Genomic DNA, 19,812 nt, shown 5'->3' with positions numbered 1-19,812 from the left:
AAGTGAGAGCTCGCGGGGGAATTCCAAAGCGATACTCGCGGATCGGGAACTAAATCAAGGAACCGGAAACGGCGATAAATCATTTTTCCCGGATGCCTCATTAGCTTTTATTTAGAGTTATGCGTAGAGAACTGCTCTCTCTCTCTCTCTCTCTCTCTCTCTCTCTCTCTCTCTCTCTCTCTCTCTCTCTCTCTCTCAGTTTTTCTTTTACTATTAGGCTGTTTCGTTTTTCGTTGTAGTCGCCTGGACATTTGCTTTACTTTATGTAAAATTTAATTTGTTTGGTTGTCTTTTTACAGTATTTAGATTTCCATAGGTTAAATGCCAACTATTATATTCATATTAGAAAGCATTTACTCTCACCAGTTTGATCTTACTACATTTTTATTTATTCACGCTTCATTTTAATTGCCTTTGAAATTCTTGTGTAAAAAATACAAGTACAGATCCTTTTTTTTTTTTCTTTCTCTAAATTATTTTTTTTTTTTGTCTCCTGATTACCTCAGTATTTAGTAAGTATCTCCATCTGTATTAGAGTTTTTTTTGTAGTTTAAAACACGCAGTTTTTAAAGCATTTTTGATAAAATGAATTAATTTTATATCTTTTTCAACTTGGTTCCCCTAAAATTCTTTCATCACTATTTGCTTACATATATATATCTTTATTTCCTTAGATTCTTATCATTACTTTAATCTGCTCTCTTGAATTACTTATTCTTTTCATACAGGCTGCAGTGAATGTCCTTGTAAATGGTCTCTTATTGTTAGTTACTGAACTGCTTCATTTATTTTCTATAGCTTTTCTAATTCCCTTACTTGTTTTTGTAATATCTTTTCTTTGTGTTATATTTATGATCTCGTATTACCTTGACATTGTTCGTTGTCGCTCTGGTGATTTGATTCACTTATCATTGCCTGTTTCTCTCTCTCTCTCTCTCTCTCTCTCTCTCTCTCTCTCTCTCTCTCTCGTCTCTCTCTCTCTCTCTCCCTCTCTCTCTCTCTCTCTCTCTCTCTCTCTCTCTCTCTCTCTCTCTCTCTCTCTGATAGGACTATCGAAGTTAGCTTTTCTGATGCTTATTTTTCCTTACATTTTCTGATGCTTATGTTTCCTTACATTCATTGTCAGTTATAAGTATTTCAGAGACTGATTTGAATTTTCATAGAAAATGTCAAAAAACTGGTTGAGTGGGCTGACATAGAAAGAGGTATGAATTGTGTTTGGAGGCATCGAAGGTGACTCACCTGTTGAATTGTCATATTAAAAGTATGCTGTCTGGGTCAGAGACGCTGAACAAAAAAAAAAAAAAAAAAAAAAAAAGGATGATTGGGAAGTATAGGGAAAAGGAATTTAATTGTCAAAAGAAGGAAAATAGTAAGTGAGAAAGCGAACCCCTGAGGTACAGTTTGAAAACTAAGCAATGGGCGAATAAAAAGTTTGAAATGCCTTCACAGAGATTAGTAAACCATGCGAGGGAAATGAGAACAACATGGCAAGAGTGATATCGGAGGAGTTTTAGAAGTCCCCGCGGAACACGACTGAACATTAGCAATACCGAGAAAGCACTAGCAATGCAGAACAAAAAAAACCCTTGTGGATTTTGACTTCAAGAGACCAAATTGTTGATGAAAGAGAATCGAGTTGGTTTTAGGGGCTTTAAAAATATAAGTGTAAGAGTTAAAATTTCGAAGTGATAATAGAACTGGCATTATGAGGAAGCCAGTTTGAAAGGTTAAGAATTTAATTGGTTTCACGTGTTGCAAGAATTAAGCAACACGCAGTGATAATAGAACTGGCATTATGAGGAAGCTAGTTTGAAAGATTAAAGAATTTAATTCGTTTCGCGTGTTGCAAGAATTAAGCAATAGATGCAAAATGCGGCAAAGATCAAGTGGGAAATGCGTTGCTAATTCAGTGAGAATATTGTAGAAAGGGGATCTAGCTCAGATGTCAGTCTGTCTTCAAGAACGAGAAAACTCTGTAAACCTTACGATCAGTGTCTATCGGATATCTGTTATATAAAAAAAAATGAAAGGCTAGTTAGACTTCCCAAAACACGGTTCCCTTAAAAATATCAAATATTACACTCATACTGGTCAGTTTAGCCGTAATTTCGAGAAGGGACCTTAATATATAGTTTACCCGAGTTTCATCAGCTGGGACGTGAAAATCCTCATCTGGTAGGTTTACTGAGCGCATTCACAAAATACCTGTCACGCTCGATATATTACGTGAGATTTTTCAATAGATGGCAGATAAAGCAGTCTGGTCGCCAGGTCCTTTTATCACTTCAAGGTATGTGGAAGGAGCTGCTGCGAGATCCCTAAGATGTTAAGCGGAGAATGTGAACGGCGGATAGCAAAGCGACTGGTGAATTCAGTCTCGATTTAAGTATAGATTTCGTAACGTGCATTTAAAGTTTAGATATAGATTTGTTGAATTGCAATGGGTTATTTCCTATTATCATGTGAGGGACAACACTTCATCACATCATTCAAGAAATAAAATTGTTATAGCCCTTAGCGCTTCATCATATAGTTTCAGAAATAAAATTGCTATAACACATACCACTTCATCATACAATTTCAGAAATGAAATTATTACACATGACAATTCATCATATAATTTCAAAACCAGATCAGTACTTCAGAATTTTAGTTAGAAATATTCTTCAGAGTTCTTGGGTTTCAAGCATGGGCTTAAATTGTTTTAGTGATATTTTGGATCTTGTAAATATAAAGTCTTAACGCCCCCCCCCCCCCCCCTCTTTCAAAAAAGGATGAATAAAAGTAGATAACCTCACCGTGTGAATAAGAATAGTGGCGTCTGGGCGTGGCAGAAGACGAAGGGAAGGCGTCGCTCGGACCAGGAGGGGCGTGTGGGGAAGGTATTCAGGGGGCACGACACTTCGAGCTCGACGTAGAAGGGGCATCAAGAGATAACGCATCTGGTGGGAAGATGTAGAGACAAAATATTAAAGATGTCGAGTAAAAAACACAATATAAGGTTATTTTCTGAAAGCAAAGGCAAAGGTATATTTCTGTAGTTGAAGGCGACATGAAAATCAACAAAATGGAAACATATTTGTCAAGGAGAAAGTAGTCGTAGGTATTAGAACGTTAATAGATCATACAAAGTAAGTCTGCATCACAATAACTAAAAAGAAAACATCCCAAAAATGTATACCAAGTGAACGATAGCGTGAAAATTTAATGATGAGATCATAACAATAATTTCAGCAATGCCGATATTACTTCTTTCATTAATTTTTGGTTTAGTTAGTAAAAAACAGGTACTTCAAGGGTGTTTAGTTCTCTGTGTTCCATGTTATCGCTTTCACCATAAAATATACAATGAAATATACCGTATAGAGATAACGAAACCAAAACAACAGCTCAGGAGACTGTTTAACATTCATTGCCTCCGTCTGAAGAGAACGACATGTGCACATTCCCGCTGGCATGTACTTTATATTATATATATATATATATATATATATATATATATATATATATATATATATATATATATATATATATATATATATATATATATTTTTTTTTTTTTTTTTTTTTTTTTTTTTTTTTTTTTTTTGACATTTTTCTTGACACATACGCGCTGTACGAGTACAAACCATCGCACCCGAATTTACCTATAATCGCCTCTTCAAGAATTCCTTTATTCCTTCCAGTTAAAAAAAAAAAAAAGTTTCTTTTTCCTTCCTCTCCAACAAAGACCGAGCAATACATCCATTGCAGCCCGATGGAAGCAACAAGCGCTCCTGATGGGAATGGGGTTGGGGGAGTGGGGGGTTGGGGGGGAACCTGAGAGTCCGAAGTTCCAAGGCGCACTGTTGCTGGGGACCATAAATCAAGGGGAACTCCGAAAGGGGGATTTGATTCATTAACGCAACACCTGAAAATTTTTCTTTCGTGATTTCCCAAAATACGTTGTGCTTTGAATTTTCAATAAATGAATGTGTGTGTATAATATATAATATATATAAATAGGTATTATATTATATATAATATCTATATATTATATACATAAAATATATTGAATCATTATATATAATATATATATATATATACTATTATATATAAATATAATAATATATTATTATATATATATATGATATATATATATATATATAATATATAATATATATATAGATATATATATATTATATTATATATATATAAATATAATATATATATATATTATATATATATTACATATATATATATATATATATATATATATATATATATATATATATATATATAAGAGAGAGAGAGAGAGAGAGAGTGTCTCCAGTCGGCGAAGATAACAATACTTCAGGGGGTACCATGATGCATCAGTAGAAGGGCATAGTTTATTATAAAAAACATGTCGCACACAAATCTCGGTTCATCATCAGTCTGTGAACAATAAAAGCAATTACATTATAAAAGAAATTAACAAAATGACAAGCTAATTAAAAATTAATGGTTTGAAAAAGGAAAGCAGAAGTTAAAAGCTAAAAATTTTAAAACACTGTAATATATAGATATGTATACCGATTTATTGGTAGAGAAAGTATTCACATTAAATGGTAGGAAGAAACAAATACAGAAATCCGGAAAACCAGTAGGAGTAACGCGTCCTTATAAGAGCTGCCGGGACTCGGCTCTAAATGTAAACATGGTCTGGAGACTATGGAAAAATATGGAACATTAGGGAGAGTATATATGTTTAAATATACATATGTTACGTACGAATGTGTATACACTTTATCACTAATAAAAGAATGCTTTGGAGAGGAGAGAGAGAGAGAGAGAGAGAGAGAGAGAGAGAGAGAGAGAGAGAGAGAGAGAGGAATGCGCTTGTCTCAGAAATATCGGCTTAGAATAAAACACGAAAGATAACTTTTATTTCGGCTTATACATGTATTATATATATATATATTATATATATATAGATATATTCTATATATATATATATATATATATATATATATATTTGTGTGTGTGTGTGTATACACATGTATAAGCCGAAATAAAAGTTATCTTTCGTGTATAGTATATATATATATATATATATATATATATATATATATATATATATATATATATATATTTTGCACACTTTAAAGTGAAAAACGTCTGACAACTGAATTTGAAACAGGCGAGAAAAATGACCGTAATGGACTATTCCACTCAACTCTGTTAACTCTTGGCTTGCACATTAGTCTAAAGGAACTGCTCTGAATCAGAACTTCCTTTAAATCGTTTGAATTTCTCATGGAAAGATCTGTACAAATGTTCAATATTTAATCGATAAAAAAAAGACTGCATATCGACTTCTGATAGTGGCTTTGTTATAATTTTCAGGTTCATTCGGTCTTCCTTTTGATAATTGTTTCAGTGTAAGTGGTACGTCTCATCTTGTTTTAAATAATAATGATTTTTTTAATGTTATTTTAGGTATTTAGACCGCTACTTAACGTTTTTCTGTATTTTTTTTTTGAAATTTAATTCTTAAGACTGATTTATGACATATTTCTTTTTAGATATGTCTAGGAGTGTTGTGATCGATTCACATAAAATAATCTATCTAGGCTCACCCACACCCTTGCTAAAAATACAGTAAGTGTGTTTGTGTGTCTGTGTCTGTAAGTAACTTTTAAGGGACGTAGGGACGGGCGGGGAGGGAATACTTTGTAGAACCGAAAAAAAAAAAAAAATTGTAGCAGTTCACATAACTTTGAGAGGGGATCTTCTCGCCTCAAAGTAAGTTTCGAAAGAGAGAGGGTAGGGGACTCTCTCGAGTGATTTTGGCGTGCTAACCTAATTTTAATATTTTCGTTATTTATCCTCTTCTTGTATTCCTTTTACTTAATATCTTACGCATAATGTAAGAAAGGTTAGGTAAATTTCTTGCTTTTTATTCCCGAGAGATTTTTATGAGGGAGTTTTTTTTTATATCATTGGTTTTGGCAGTCCATATTCCAACTAGGTTTTGCTCTGTTTGTCTGTCTGTCTGTGTTGACAGGGAAACCTGCTTTGGCAATGGATTACGGTAAATTGACCCTTGTATTTCGAAGCATTAAGAGATATATCCTTTTGATATCTTTTGTTTTCGTAACCTTTCAATGTATGATTGTTTATTTTCTTGTATTTTCAAAGAAAAAAATCAGCAAATTTACGTAGTAAGGTTGACAAATTCTATACACTTTTTTTCATAGGAAAAAATAATGCACTTGTATAAAAAAATAACCGTTCAATCCTGAAAAGAAAAAAATAACCCAAAGTGCCCAGAGAGAGAGAGAGAGAGAGAGAGAGAGAGAGAGAGAGAGAGAGAGAGAGAAGCTTGTAGCACCTGCGAACACTTTTTACTTCAGCGTGGGTCGCTGTTTATTCCTCCTCATTATAGATCCGTTGTACATGTACGTAGGCTGGGGTTTGAAATAGTTAATTACAAGTCGATGGCGTAGGAGAAGCACCGAGTTTGCTTTATCACTTATCAGCGCGTATCTCTAAAGGTGATCACTTATCGACCAGACGGTTCTCTCGTTAGTGAGTATTATTACAAAGGGTTTCGCTCAGGCTGTCAGCTTATGATGGTTTCTTTTTGAAAATTTAAGCCCCCCTCTCTCTCTCTCTCTCTCTCTCGCACGTGCGCGCTTAGTCATAGTCTATCCCATTGAAGTGCTTAATATAAAACCATTCATACCTCCTCGTGACATTTGATTATAACCTTTCATCACCCCTGTGACCAAAACATGATCTATGACCTTGACCTTATGAACTTTTAGTATTTCCATTGAAAAAATACGCATAACATATATGTTGTATTCCACTGATATTTACCAGACGATAATCAATTCGGTGCAACGTTGATTCACCGGGCATTTATTGCAAATCTATTGAATGCCTGACCTTCAAATCTGGCCTAAGTAGAATGCCAGTCCTCAAACAAGCAGTCAGTGGGCGATACGAAAAAATATCACAGTGATTATAATGGCATTGATAATGAACTGCAATTAATTTTCAGTAGTACGTTAGGGAGGAACTATGTGTAGGTACTGATACATAGTTATTTTTTTATAGTTTTCCACTTTAGGCTAAAGAACGATATGTAGAAAAAAAAAAACACTTTTTATCAGTGTCTCTATGTTCTATCAGTCCTGTGTTTTATGATGAACTTTGACCTGGCATTCCCTTTTTATGTCACGGTATGTTTGGGTCTTTTCGAAACTTATTTAGCATGCTAGATGAAGGAAAGGGAAAATAGGCCAATTAGGTATATTCTTGATATTTATCAGTACGTGAAAACGCATGTTATGGCAAAGGCAAAGTCTCCACTGAAACTCACGAACTTAAAAAGACGAAGATGAAAAAATATATGCATTAGTAAATAATTAGACATTTCTGAAAATTTGTTGACTAAATAAGACAAAGTATGTTGTCATGTAAGAATTTCTCTACCATGGTTTGGCGGGTAAACTAAGAAAGGTGAGCCATTTTAAGAGAAAGAGTGAAGAGTAAGGGCACTTATGAAGATATTTATAGACTTGGTTCTTTTGTAGCTTACAAACATCTCTCTTACACGGAGATGAATTACATCATCAAGAGAAATACGGAAGTTAGTCGAGGGTTACATAAATCACAAGGCCACTCTACAGACTATCGAAAATCTTAAAGCGTGAATCACGAGAGAGAGAGAGAGAGAGAGAGAGAGAGAGAGAGAGAGAGAGAGAGAGAGAGAGAGAGAGAGAGACCATCGTTCAAGTAACTTACAAGATTGTCATTTGTCCAGTAGTTTAATTATTATGGATATCCTCCGGGTAAATCATACTAATTCTGAAAATTACCAGACCCATGGTGGACTTTTATTTATTTGTTTGTTTGATTAAATAATTAAAATATTTATTATTATTATTATTATTATTATTATTATTATTATTATTATTATTATTATTATTATTATTATTATTATTATTATTATTATTATTATTATTAACTCAACCTCATAAAGGGAAGGTTTGAATACTTAGAGGCTTCAACGGGAAAAGTGACATTATAAAGGTAGACTTTAAAAAAAGTATTCTCAAAATAAGAAACATGAAAAAGTAAAAAAAAAATATATCATCTTAAGACAATTTTTTCTAATTACACTTTTTCAGTTTTTCCTGACTCCATTAACGTTTCATATCCGTAGCGCAATTAAAGGGATTAAACGCTAACTCAAGGCGGAGCTATGTACACTTGTTCCTCAAACTCGGAGACAGAAAAATAAGTCGTGATATCTTCAAGATAAACATTCGTTCTTCTCAGAAGTCAATGGTGCTTCTCTTCCTCTGGCAACGATCCGCCTTCTGGCTGGGGAAAATCTAGAGTCGTTGCTCTGTCAATTTCACCTTCTGGCTGGGGAAAATCTAGAGTCGTTGCTCTGTCAATAGAGTCGTTGCTTTGTCAATTTTACTTTCTGGCTGGAAAAAATCTAGAGCCGTTGCTTTGTTACTTTCACCTTCTGGCTGGGGAAAATCTAGAGCCGTTGCTTTGTTACTTTCACCTTCTGGCTGGGGAAAATCTAGAGTCGTTGCTCTGTTAGTTTATGTTTTGGTTTATGTAGGATTTATTTATAGCATTTAATATCTTGGTGGTAGTTTTATACAGATGTTGACCTTTCTTCTAAGGCGTTATTGAAGATAAGAATTGGAAAGCAACATTTTGAACTTAGTTGATGTAAGATAGCTTGTAGGATTCGACTGAACCTGTGTCGTTTACGTGAACATCAGCTTCGTTATTCTGTAACATACAAAATTTGACACGAATTACAGAGGATTAATGGAAAATTAAACAGAGGATTATGAATTCCATAGTTCGGCGGTGGAGGGAAGAACTTAAGCCCAAGGTAGCAGAAGTTATAGTTAGGTATGACTTGTTTTCTAAACAGAATAAGACTGTGACAGATTCTACAAGTTTCAAACGCGAAAAAAATTGTAGCTGACAAATTACAGAAAGATACTGAAAAAAAAAAAAAGCACGGAGGCTCTTATCGCCCAGGAAAAACCGCGGAAATCTGTCGGTGAAAACGAATTTGCAAGAGGTTAATCGAGGTCGTATTTTGTCATGTTGAAGCGAGGGTACTCAACAGTAAATCTGAGTGGGACGCATATTGTTTATAATGTAGAAGGAGCCGAGAGAGAGAGAGAGAGAGAGAGGAGAGAGAGAGAGGGGGGGGGGGTGTCATTAAAGGTACTGACTAAGATCATAGTAAATGCACAAAAGAGAATCAGACAAATTATGATAAAAAAAAAAACTGAAAATGAAATCTAGACTCAGAAAAGTATAGGATAAAAAAACAGATGATAATAATGATAAAGAAAACACATTTGCATGTAATATTGAACTATCAAACTGAAACAATGAGAGAGAGAGAGAGAGAGAGAGAGAGAGAGAGAGAGAGAGAGAGAGAGAGAGAGTAGGCGGTCCGGGGACGGACGGACAGATAACTGATAGTCTTGAAATGCTTTTTAGGTGATTTATAGGTATCCCATTCTGCACCTGCAATTTTCTCCAATGGCAGTTTTCAAGAAGCAACAGGTGTACCTCTTTCGCATAGTTTCCATCTTAGCTGAGACCTCCTGGTCCTTTGATACTTCTATTTTAGGTGTTTTTTTTTTCTACTAGTACTGTATTTCTAAGGTAATATTGATCAGTTAAGTCAGTCTTCATTTGTACTATTCTCTTCATCAAGTAAACAAAATGGAAATTTTTCTGTCCTGAAAATGTGTTTTGTTCTTCTGGTGGAAATTTACTCAATTAATATATTTTACTGAATATAGGGCTATAGGGCTACTTTCTAAATGCTGAGCTAAATATCAATTTAAGGGACGAGAAACGCATTTCCCATCTTTTTATCTTCTTTGCTTTTCCTAATACGCTTATTAGTAAGACACTTGACGTGAATAGTAATTTGCGTGAAATCATAGTTACATGACACGTTCCGGTCACATTTTCTCCTGAAATTAAAAGGTATCACTAGCTCAAAGGAGAATTAGAATATTAGGCTACTTTATCCCTGAGGGAAAATTTTGCCTGATCATTTCGTTCCGGACTCTCAAGAAAGAAAAACCCTTATTGTAATATTAGCAAAATTTCATTTTCCACATCAGCATGACTGAATTTCACTTAATTTTCCACATCACGATTCAATGAATAATACAATGATATTTTTCTCGTATATGTATTTTTGCGTATTCATCTTAGTAGAGACAATAAAACAATAAAAAAAGGAAGACATTAATACTCTGATGTTTTGCAAATGCGGGCGTCTGGCTTGACAGAATGAAACGCCTTGTTGACCCTGAATACATCTGCATCCTTCCTGCCGGGGGAAGAGGATAACAAAAAAGAGAAGAAAGAAAGACAGAAACAAGGAAGAAATAAAAGGAAACGTTATCCTTCGCCCCCCTTTTACGCAACGCTCCTTTAAAGGAATACGAACTTTCTCCATTACGCGACTTCAAAGAGCGACCTTAGAAATAATGACTCTTGTTTCACTTCCTTTAATTTTGTTTTTCTAACTCTCTGGAATTCTCTCTCTCTCTCTCTCTCTCTCTCTCTCTCTCTCTCTCTCTCTCGAGAGAGAGAGAGAGAGAGAGAGAGAGAGAGAGAGAGCGTCTTGACTCCCTTCACTTTCCTTCGAATTCCTACATTGTCGCCCGTGCCTTAATTGACTCCTCATTCATCCAGATTGTTTATTTCCTTTTTTCATACATATGGCCTAAACATTTCTGGCCATGATTTCTGAATACACAGTCAACACTTGAAGGTTTTTTTTTCTTGATTTTCAGTATTTCTGTCTGTTTTCTTACTGCTGCCATTCATTTGTTTTTTCTTGAATTTTTGAGATGTAGATAAAATTCATTATTGAAGATAGAGTATTGCGTTGAAGCGCTGCATTGCCGTACATATCTTTAGTCGTTTGAATACTTTCATGATTTATCTTCCATTTTTTTTGTCCGTAATGCATTATAATTGTAAAGAAATTAGAATTCCAACTTTAATGTTTGTCTGATAAAGATTTTTAAATGATAATATTTTCGTAAGGAATTGAAACGGAGCGGAAAAAAATCAGCCTAATTCATACTGCTAAGTTTAGAAATATATATATATATATATATATATATATATATATATATATATATATATATATATATATATATATAAAGTCACTTTTACATTACATATGTACTCTTGCCTTTACAAGGCTAAAAATAGCCTGGAGGCCAAGTGCCCGAGCTCGATTCTTCTCACTGGATGTTGGGGTTTCTGCATTTGATCTTCATTTCGTGGCCCAAGGCTTCTTGGTGGGAACTGTATCCAGAAGTGTGAAGAACTTGAGAAGTTAAGAGGGTATTGTGACATTAGACACGGACACGTGTATATTATATATATATATATATATATATATATATTATATATATATATATATATATAATATACATATATATGAATTTGTGAATTGTTATATATTTGTGAATTTTTATCACATCACCGTGATTCATATACATACATTAAGCTACAAATGTCCTTTAATATCCAATTCGCTCTACCTCGGAATTAATATACTTTCATATATGTTTACCGAAGGGGAATTTTCAGTTGGTAATAATTTCGATGTAGCTTAATGCACTCGCACACATATTTACACACATACAGTATATATTTATATATATATATATATATATACTATATATATACATAATACATAAACATACATACATACAAACATACACACATACAGTAATGAGGCGGCTACATTGACTCCTCAGTTTTATAACTAATCATGTTGCTAAGGCCATGTAAAAATATGTATTATGAAGGCTTTCGAAGTATATAAACTCATTATCATGCTGATATTATTGATAAAAATATAGAGTGTTGAAAATACAATAAAATGAGTTTTCTTACTTTAACTTAGTAAAATGGACAAAACAAATAACGATACGGTCACTGAAAACACCTTTGTATTTTCAGTCCTTGCTTCTTTAATTGGTTTGATCCATTTTGTTAAATTTTCGTAAGACAATTAATTTTATTGTATACTCAGAATCTCTGTATTGATTAATAATTTCAGCTTGATGATGAGGTTATATGACCCTAAGCTCAAGAAATGAAATATATATATATATATATATGATATATATATATATATATATATATATATATATATATATATATATAATATATATATATATAATCATAATGTTTATATGTGTGTGTATGTCCTTACAAATATAACTTTCTTAAAGAGCAAGAGGAGTCTGCAGAAGGAGAAACAATCTTCTCTCGTGAGATGAGACACATTACTAATTTCATTAACCCCTTCAGTTTGCCTATTAACACCCGGTCGCTCGCCCTGTCTATCTTGTGCCAGAGGCCTTTATCCTATCGCTCAAGGCTTGATAGAGGAAGACACCTCTTCAATCTCTCTCTCCCTCTCTCTCTCAGTTAATGCTACCATAGATGCCTCTCCATTACTTGAATTTGCATCTATCTACGTTGATCGGTCATCTTCCAGTCAGACCTTCATCAGTTTTTTTTTTTTATTCCTTGAATTATAAAACAGTCATTTTAAGTGATTTTCCTCAATTTTAGTTCTACATCCATTTTTTTTGTACCAATCTTTGTCTCTTTACAATTTTTTTTTGCCATTTCCTTCTCCATTTTTTTTTTACTGCATCTCAGTGTACTTTTCGAGCTTTGTTCTCTTCCTCCTCTTGTTTCCAGCACTGTCTATTTTCCTTTGCTAATTTTTCGACTTCAACTCATTCTTCACTCCTTTGCCTAATCCCTTTGTTGATCTACTCAGTCTCTCGTTTACGATGGACGTTTTTTATTCTGTCAATTTTTCCACGAATTTTATCGATATTTTTTTTTCTTTTTACACCCTGTCCGTATCCTGTCTCAGTCGTTCTTCCATTTTATTTTTGCCTTTCATTTACCTACCCCAAGTGACTTTCCATTGTGTTTTCTCCCTCTGCCTTTTACATCTTGTTTTCCCACTTAGACTTTTTTCACATGCTTTCTACAAATGTTTTACTTTTTTCTACTACTTTACCCAGTTCCTCGTTGGACGAGTCGGTTACAAGCCCGACTACCAATCTTAGGGCCTGGGTTCGACTCTCCGCTGAGAGGAAATTATTTCTGGTGATAGAAATTCATTTCTCGATATAATGTGGTTCAGATCCCACAATAAGCTGTAGATCCCATTGCTAAGTCACCAGTTGGTTCACAGCCACGTAAAACTATCTAATCCCTGGGGCCAGCCCTTATAGGAGTGCTGTTAATCAACTCAGTGGTCTGGTAAAACTAAGATACACTTAACTTTTACTACTTTACCGACATACCTTTCCTCTTTTGTTTGTTTTTCTGCCATTTCACTTTCTTTTCTCATGACCGTGATGCAGCCATCTTTTCTACATTTTTAATTTTGTTTCTCATTCTCTGGCCTTTCTGTTGTTTATCCACTGTGCTGTTGTCGATATTCTGTTTCCCTAGTACTTGAAGATGTCAATTAATTTTTCCTCATTTTCCCTCTGGGGTTATTTTTTTCTCATTTTTCAATAGAATCTTCGTTTCCTCACTCATTTTCTTATCCTCATTTTATCCAGTGATTCAGTATCCTTTTTTTAAATTCATTTTTTCCTCTCCAGGTCACTATTAATTTTCATTTTTTTATTTTGACCATTTACTTATGCCATTTGACTACCACCCTATTAGTCTGTCTGTTATCGTCGAATTCCGATTCAGTACCTCTTTCTACGCTTTTATTTTTTTTTTCTTTCATGCCTTTGTATTTTTTCTTTTTTACTAGTTTCCATCGTTATCCTCTTCTTGAAATGTATGCATTTCTTTTTCTCTTTTGAATGTCTGATACCATCTCATTTCTTTCAGGATGTATTTCATTTTCTCTCTCTCTCTCTCTCTCTCCTAGCTACGTCTTTCTGTCCGTCATCGATTACTAGCCATGCCATCTCTCACAATTTGACCATTGTTTTTCTTGCACTTGCTAGTATCTTATTCATATATGGATATTTCGTACTATACAAGCTTGGTAAAAGAAAGCCTTGCTTTTACAAAGAATAAAAAAAGTAGGCTATCAAAATTTAATGTATAAGAAAATTGCCAAAATTGCTGTAAAGTAAAGCTTGAGAGGAAATGATATCAAATTACAAGACTGGTAGCGATAAAATCAAATGAAGAGCATGACTGACTTCAATTGAAAGGATGCAATTGTTATTTTTATCTTAAATTTTTTATGTAAAGAAGGAATTTCCTTTTCCTTTCATTTCTAGTGTTTTCTGTCCTAAGGACGAGAACATTCCCATTAGTTAACAAAGAAAATTCGTTATTGTTAAATAAAAATGTCTCCAGGTACCAAGACATGTCTCCTTTTTTTCCAGTGCTGGGTCATTTTAGTGAGAAAATATCACCCAATTGGCAAAAAGTCACGAAGAAACTTTCCTGTGACTTCGTTAATATCATTATTATTTTGTTAATCTTGAAATGTTTGGTTAGATATGTCCCTGGGGTAAAGTATGTATCGACTTGTGTGGAAACCAAAAGGGAAGGTCTTATCTTTTCCCTCGTGATTAAGTTCCTTTCTCTCTCTCTCTCTCTCTCTCTCTCTTTTCCTCGACACCAGGCCTGAGGTTAAGAACGGCCTTAGGCTACTCCTTACCATCAGTAGTGATCGCTCGGGTTTAGTTTCGTTAATTCTTTACACGTTGACCTCTTATCGATGGATAAGTTCTGCAGCGTAAACCAAATTATATGGAAATTGCCAAAGCTTTTATCAAGTGACGAATGTTAAAGATTATAAATACAAATTGATACTAAGAAATCACAAAAGTAGGCACGTGATTTTGTTTATTAGCTGAAGTCGCTAGGAAAGTTAAAATGAAAAGACAAAGTGCCAAGTACTTTCGTGTATTTTACACATCTTCGTGCCCCGTGGCTTCAGCTAATACAAATTGATGTTAAGAATAGTTGCGTTCATATGTACTCTTGCACATTTAGAGTTGCTATGTTGCAAGCACACAAGCACCCAGACGCACAAAAACATCAGCATTGCCTGTGTGAAATTTCATCAGTCATATCATCCGCTCATCGTTAGCCGCCGCTTTGCGAGGAAAGGAAAAGAATTTCACCAAAGCAGCAGACGCAGATATCTGATGAAATTACACTGATTGCAGTCGGGCGAGGTACGTGTCAGCTATATCTTGTACGTTGTATTTGATTAGCAGTATTCAGGGCCTATGAAAGACATTTACGGAATATGCACGCACTGAATATTGCTGGTAAGGGGAAAACGTCTAATGTCAAGTACTCGTACGTTCGGTGTTTTTCTTCATGAAAGTGATCGCTTGGTCAGGAATTTATGTAAAGTCAATTTCCCCGTCAGAAAAAGTCGGTTTTTACGGTGTTTACTACTGATTGCGTGGTGGAACGGTTTAAATGTTGCTCGATGAATTACAAACAATTGCTCGTGGGAAGGAGGGGACATGTTGGGGGGCCCAAGCACAAACTAACCCTCTCACAATTTTGTTTTGAAACTTCCCCTCTCTAGGCTCTAGTCTTAGAGGCGCGGAGGCCGGGAAGAACACGAAGCTCTGATTGAATAGGGAGAATTTAATAAAAACCGCTGTTGTCCGACACGTTCCGACATGAAACGCCACTCGCGAAGTAGGTTGACCTTTCACCCATGGCCCACTTTTTTAGGATGGCATTTTATTACTAGATTCAAAATCCTTACCGCGGAACGGATTCTGCCACGACCATGTGTACGCACGCGCGCTTATGTACGCGATATACCACGGCCACGTGTATGCACGAACCGGTATTTATTCGGTGCATATATTGTTATATGCACACGTGAATACGTAATTTTTTAAAAAGCCGTGTGGTATAGATATAACAAATAAAACATATCGGGAAGGGCATTTCAGACGTGTTGGAATTGGGTCTTCCCTCGCGTCGTTGCCATGACGGTCGAATGCTGACTGCAGGGTTTTTGTCTGACAAGAAGAAGAAGAAGAAGAAGGAGAAACCTCATCGTCTGACTGAGAGGGGTCTCTGACTTGCATGCGACTTTCTGAAACAACTTGCAAAATGTTTGCAGTTCTCTCGGTCATACCAGTGGTCACAGGCGATTTCCGTGCCTCCATGACTCTTTCCTCCTTCGTCTCTTCGCCTTGTTATTCTTTTTCTTCTTCATCTCAAGCAGGAAGAAAGAAAGAAAAACGAAAATATGGCCCGAGGTGAAACTTTTGGAATTGTTGGCCAACGACTGCACTAAGCAACCTCATAAAGAAGTGGAAAGACTGGGAAATGAATAACGAAGGGAAAAATGTTCTTAGAGAGAGGGGAAAGAAAGAAGTGGGAATTGGTGTGTTAACAGGAGGAGAAAGGAGGACCAGAGATGGGAGGAGATAAGGGGAAGGACGTAAAGAAGCGTAAAAGCCGGAAGCATTTGAATTGCACGCCCAAAGGGTCATTGAATGGATCGGGTAAACGGCTTAAGAATAGGAAGACTATAACGTGTTAAAGAGTATAAAACTATTTTTTTTCTGCAAGAATGATTCCATTTACAGGATTATTTTACCGAAGGATATTTGATTAACAATAATGTCACTTCAGACAGCAAGCAATGAAAGTCTTTATGGTATATTGGGATTTTTATATTAATATTTATTTTTCACACACACACACACACACACACACACACACACACACACATATATATATATATATATATATATATATATATATATATATATATATATATAAAACAAACAAAAAGGATTCAAAGCCAAAGCTGTACAAAGTTAGAAATCCTTTTAAGGGAGACTATCGTCCTGGAAACCAATATTGAAAATACTGGAGGTATATCTGTAAAAGAATGAACGAAAGGAAGAAGCAGAAACGAAGAATAGAAGAGGAAGAAGAAATAAAATAGACAAAATCACCTCTCTCTCTCTCTCTCTCTCTCTCTCTCTCTCTCTCTCTGAAAACATTCGAGCGATTTTATCTTTTAGGACGAAAGTGCGAGCGGACGGGACGTAGTCCGCTGACTGATGAGAAAATTCGTCCAATGACATCCCTCCAGCTGGGCTGTCGCCGAATATCCGATTTGTCAGGTTAGGTCCACGCTTCTGTGCCTCGGCCGAGGACCGTGGGGTCTCCTTTGTTCTAATGGCTGGGTAAATTGCTGTATAAGTACTTATTTTTATCCTTTCATTTGTTAGAGCCTGAAGAAAGAGAGAGAGAGAGAGAGAGAGAGAGAGAGAGCCTGTATCGAAATTTCATTGAGATTACTGAAGATGTATGCGGAGAGAGAGAGAGAGAGAGAGAGAGAGAGAGAGAGAGAGAGAGAGGCAATTATCCTTCATTTTTCTTTATTTCTTGTGCTATACATTATAACTGGCCTTATTTTGTCCGGTGCTTATATATTTCAGGGGTTATGGTTATTCATTCACTTATATCCTAATCCTATGAGTTATTTATTTACTTCTATCATCTGAATTATTTATTCACTTGTATTCGTTTACTTGTATCTTATGGGTTTTCCTTTTCGTCTAAAAGCAAGCCTTTTTATTCCGTTAACTGCAAAAACGTAACAAGGATTTGGAGGCTGAGCTTACGATAGAATTGCAGAAATTTTATCCTATGAAGAACTAATGTGATGTCTCGTATTTTGTTATCAATAATACATTTAGGGTTACCCAATAAGTCTGTGGTCTTAGAAAATTCATGACGATTGCGTATGAAATATATATATATATATATAATATATATATATATATATATATATATATATATATATATATATAAACTTATACCAGCAGCAATATTCTTGGCATTCTGAAATTATTGTGACGAATCACTACTCACAGCTATAAATCATCATACAACAGAGAAAATATGTGTAAAAATTATGAAATCCTGATTCCGAATTTTAGTTTCACCCTGACCCGGAGCGAAGCATAATGAATAAGATATTCTTATTTGGTAACATGGTAGAATTCAAAGTTTAAAAATGAATGTTCTCATTCCGATCGTAGTGTAATTTCGTTGTTTAATAAAGGAGAAAGAAATAAGATAATTTTGCATATCACTCGGTAAGAAAAGTACTTTTATGCATTCCAGTTGAAAGATTCGTGAGCTGAGTGTAGTTTTTAAATCAAGATTAATTTTAGCATTTTCCGAAAATTATAGTCTGCTCGCCGTTTTCAGGGAAACTTGACATAAATATAGTTTACAGTTTTTTTAACTGAAGCAAGTGTATGTACAAAGGTAACCTGTGCAGTACAGTTATGATTTTTTTTTTATCTTTCCTATAGTTATGTCCGTGTATGTTACTTGAGACCTTTGAGAGTGTCTGCCTCAGTACATTGTTACTAACAGTTTGTCATATCTTAATTTACTTAATGAGTTTTATAATCATATACGAAATATGGTTTAAAAACCCCATATCCAAGTGCTGCCACCCCTTCCCTTAGGGAAAAAAAAAAAGTCCTTGGAGTGTTATTTACTGGGGCTGTTGGTCGTCTCAATTCCACACAGTTATCGATGTAGTAACCAGTCACATGTGATTCTAAAGTTCTCGTTTTGGAAACCAGTTGTTGTGAAAGTTGTCAGTAAAATTATTATTTTTTTTTAAATTGAGTTGGAGGATATAGTATAGAAATCTTACAAGATATATAATAACGTAGACTGATTTTATTATTTAACTGAAATAATCCGTAACTAGCAATGGATAATAATTTTGTCAAAAGTACAAAACTAACTACAGAAATGGCCATTAAATTGCTTACTTATTTTTAAGTGCAACAGGGCCTTTTTTAATTCGTTTCATTTATATATTTTCCTTCTTACGGGATAAATCGAGTAGAACAAGACGACAATCCTGCCTCCTTCATCCTTTCACTCCGGATTCAAGGGTGAATATTGTGCAGATAGGTTACGCAGTTTTCACGTAGATAATACGCAGGCAAGCTCATCAGCAACGGGGCAATCCCTCTACTCTGTCTCTATTCACCTTTATCTTAATTCTTTTATCTTAATTGACGTTTTCGTTTCCTGGATATAATCAAAGACCGTATACTGTCCCCCTGTCAGTGCTCAGATTGGAGCATAATCTTATCGTGTTTAATGTACCCTGTCGTACGTAGAGTTTAGGTCTCTTCAATGTTTCTTTATTCCATTTTCAAGTCTTGGAGCCTTGGCCTTCTCCCTTTTTCCATTTTGTCCATTACAGTTTTCAATTCCTCCATGAGGTCGTTAAAAATGACATTGTTCTAATCCCTGAACGATTTGTGACTGTCGTGATGCAAGAGGGCAAAAAAAAAAAGAAAAAAAAAATTGAAACCTGGAATCGATTTTGGATCACAGAGCAAAAGTCGCCTAATGAGTTAATACCGTGACATTGCTGACCGATATTTCAGCGAAAGGGGGAAAAGCAAAAAACGTAGGCTAGTGGAAGATAGCTACCATTCCGACTTGATGGGAAGAGCCGCGTTCCAGTTCGTACGCATCAAAAAATGCTCCTCATATTGCAGATATTTCTAACAATGCGGCACAAGCTCAGTATCAATGGCAGGCTTGGATATCAGTATTTCTCGTCCTTTCACAAAGGAATAATCCCAACGAACAAGCCTCGTAACAATGGTCTTCGAATACTACGCTTTCCATTAAGCTATCAAGGGATATTTGACTCTTTCAAACATAAGTCTTTTGCATCAGAATATTACCAGCGAT

At 35.0% G+C, this 19,812-nt stretch overlaps 2 protein-coding genes across 2 annotated transcripts in view; one reads left to right on the top strand and one right to left on the bottom strand.

The window, feature by feature from the left end:
• Nucleotides 1–19,812, top strand: part of LOC135196326 (two pore potassium channel protein sup-9-like) — a 734,822-nt gene that overhangs the window by 315,746 nt on the left and 399,264 nt on the right. The gene's annotated exons all lie outside the window — the stretch shown is intronic.
• LOC135196325 (uncharacterized) overlaps nucleotides 1–19,812 on the bottom strand; it is a 341,481-nt gene that overhangs the window by 37,614 nt on the left and 284,055 nt on the right. The window contains 1 exon segment of the mRNA XM_064223071.1: nucleotides 2,802–2,945. Within this exon segment, the coding sequence (XP_064079141.1) occupies nucleotides 2,802–2,945 (144 nt within the window).

Source organism: Macrobrachium nipponense, chromosome 17 (genome assembly GCF_015104395.2).
Source record: "Macrobrachium nipponense isolate FS-2020 chromosome 17, ASM1510439v2, whole genome shotgun sequence".
Lineage (NCBI taxonomy): Eukaryota > Metazoa > Arthropoda > Malacostraca > Decapoda > Palaemonidae > Macrobrachium > Macrobrachium nipponense.
The sequence above is the reverse complement of the archived record's forward strand: the minus strand, read 5'-3'. Positions and strand labels throughout refer to the sequence as shown.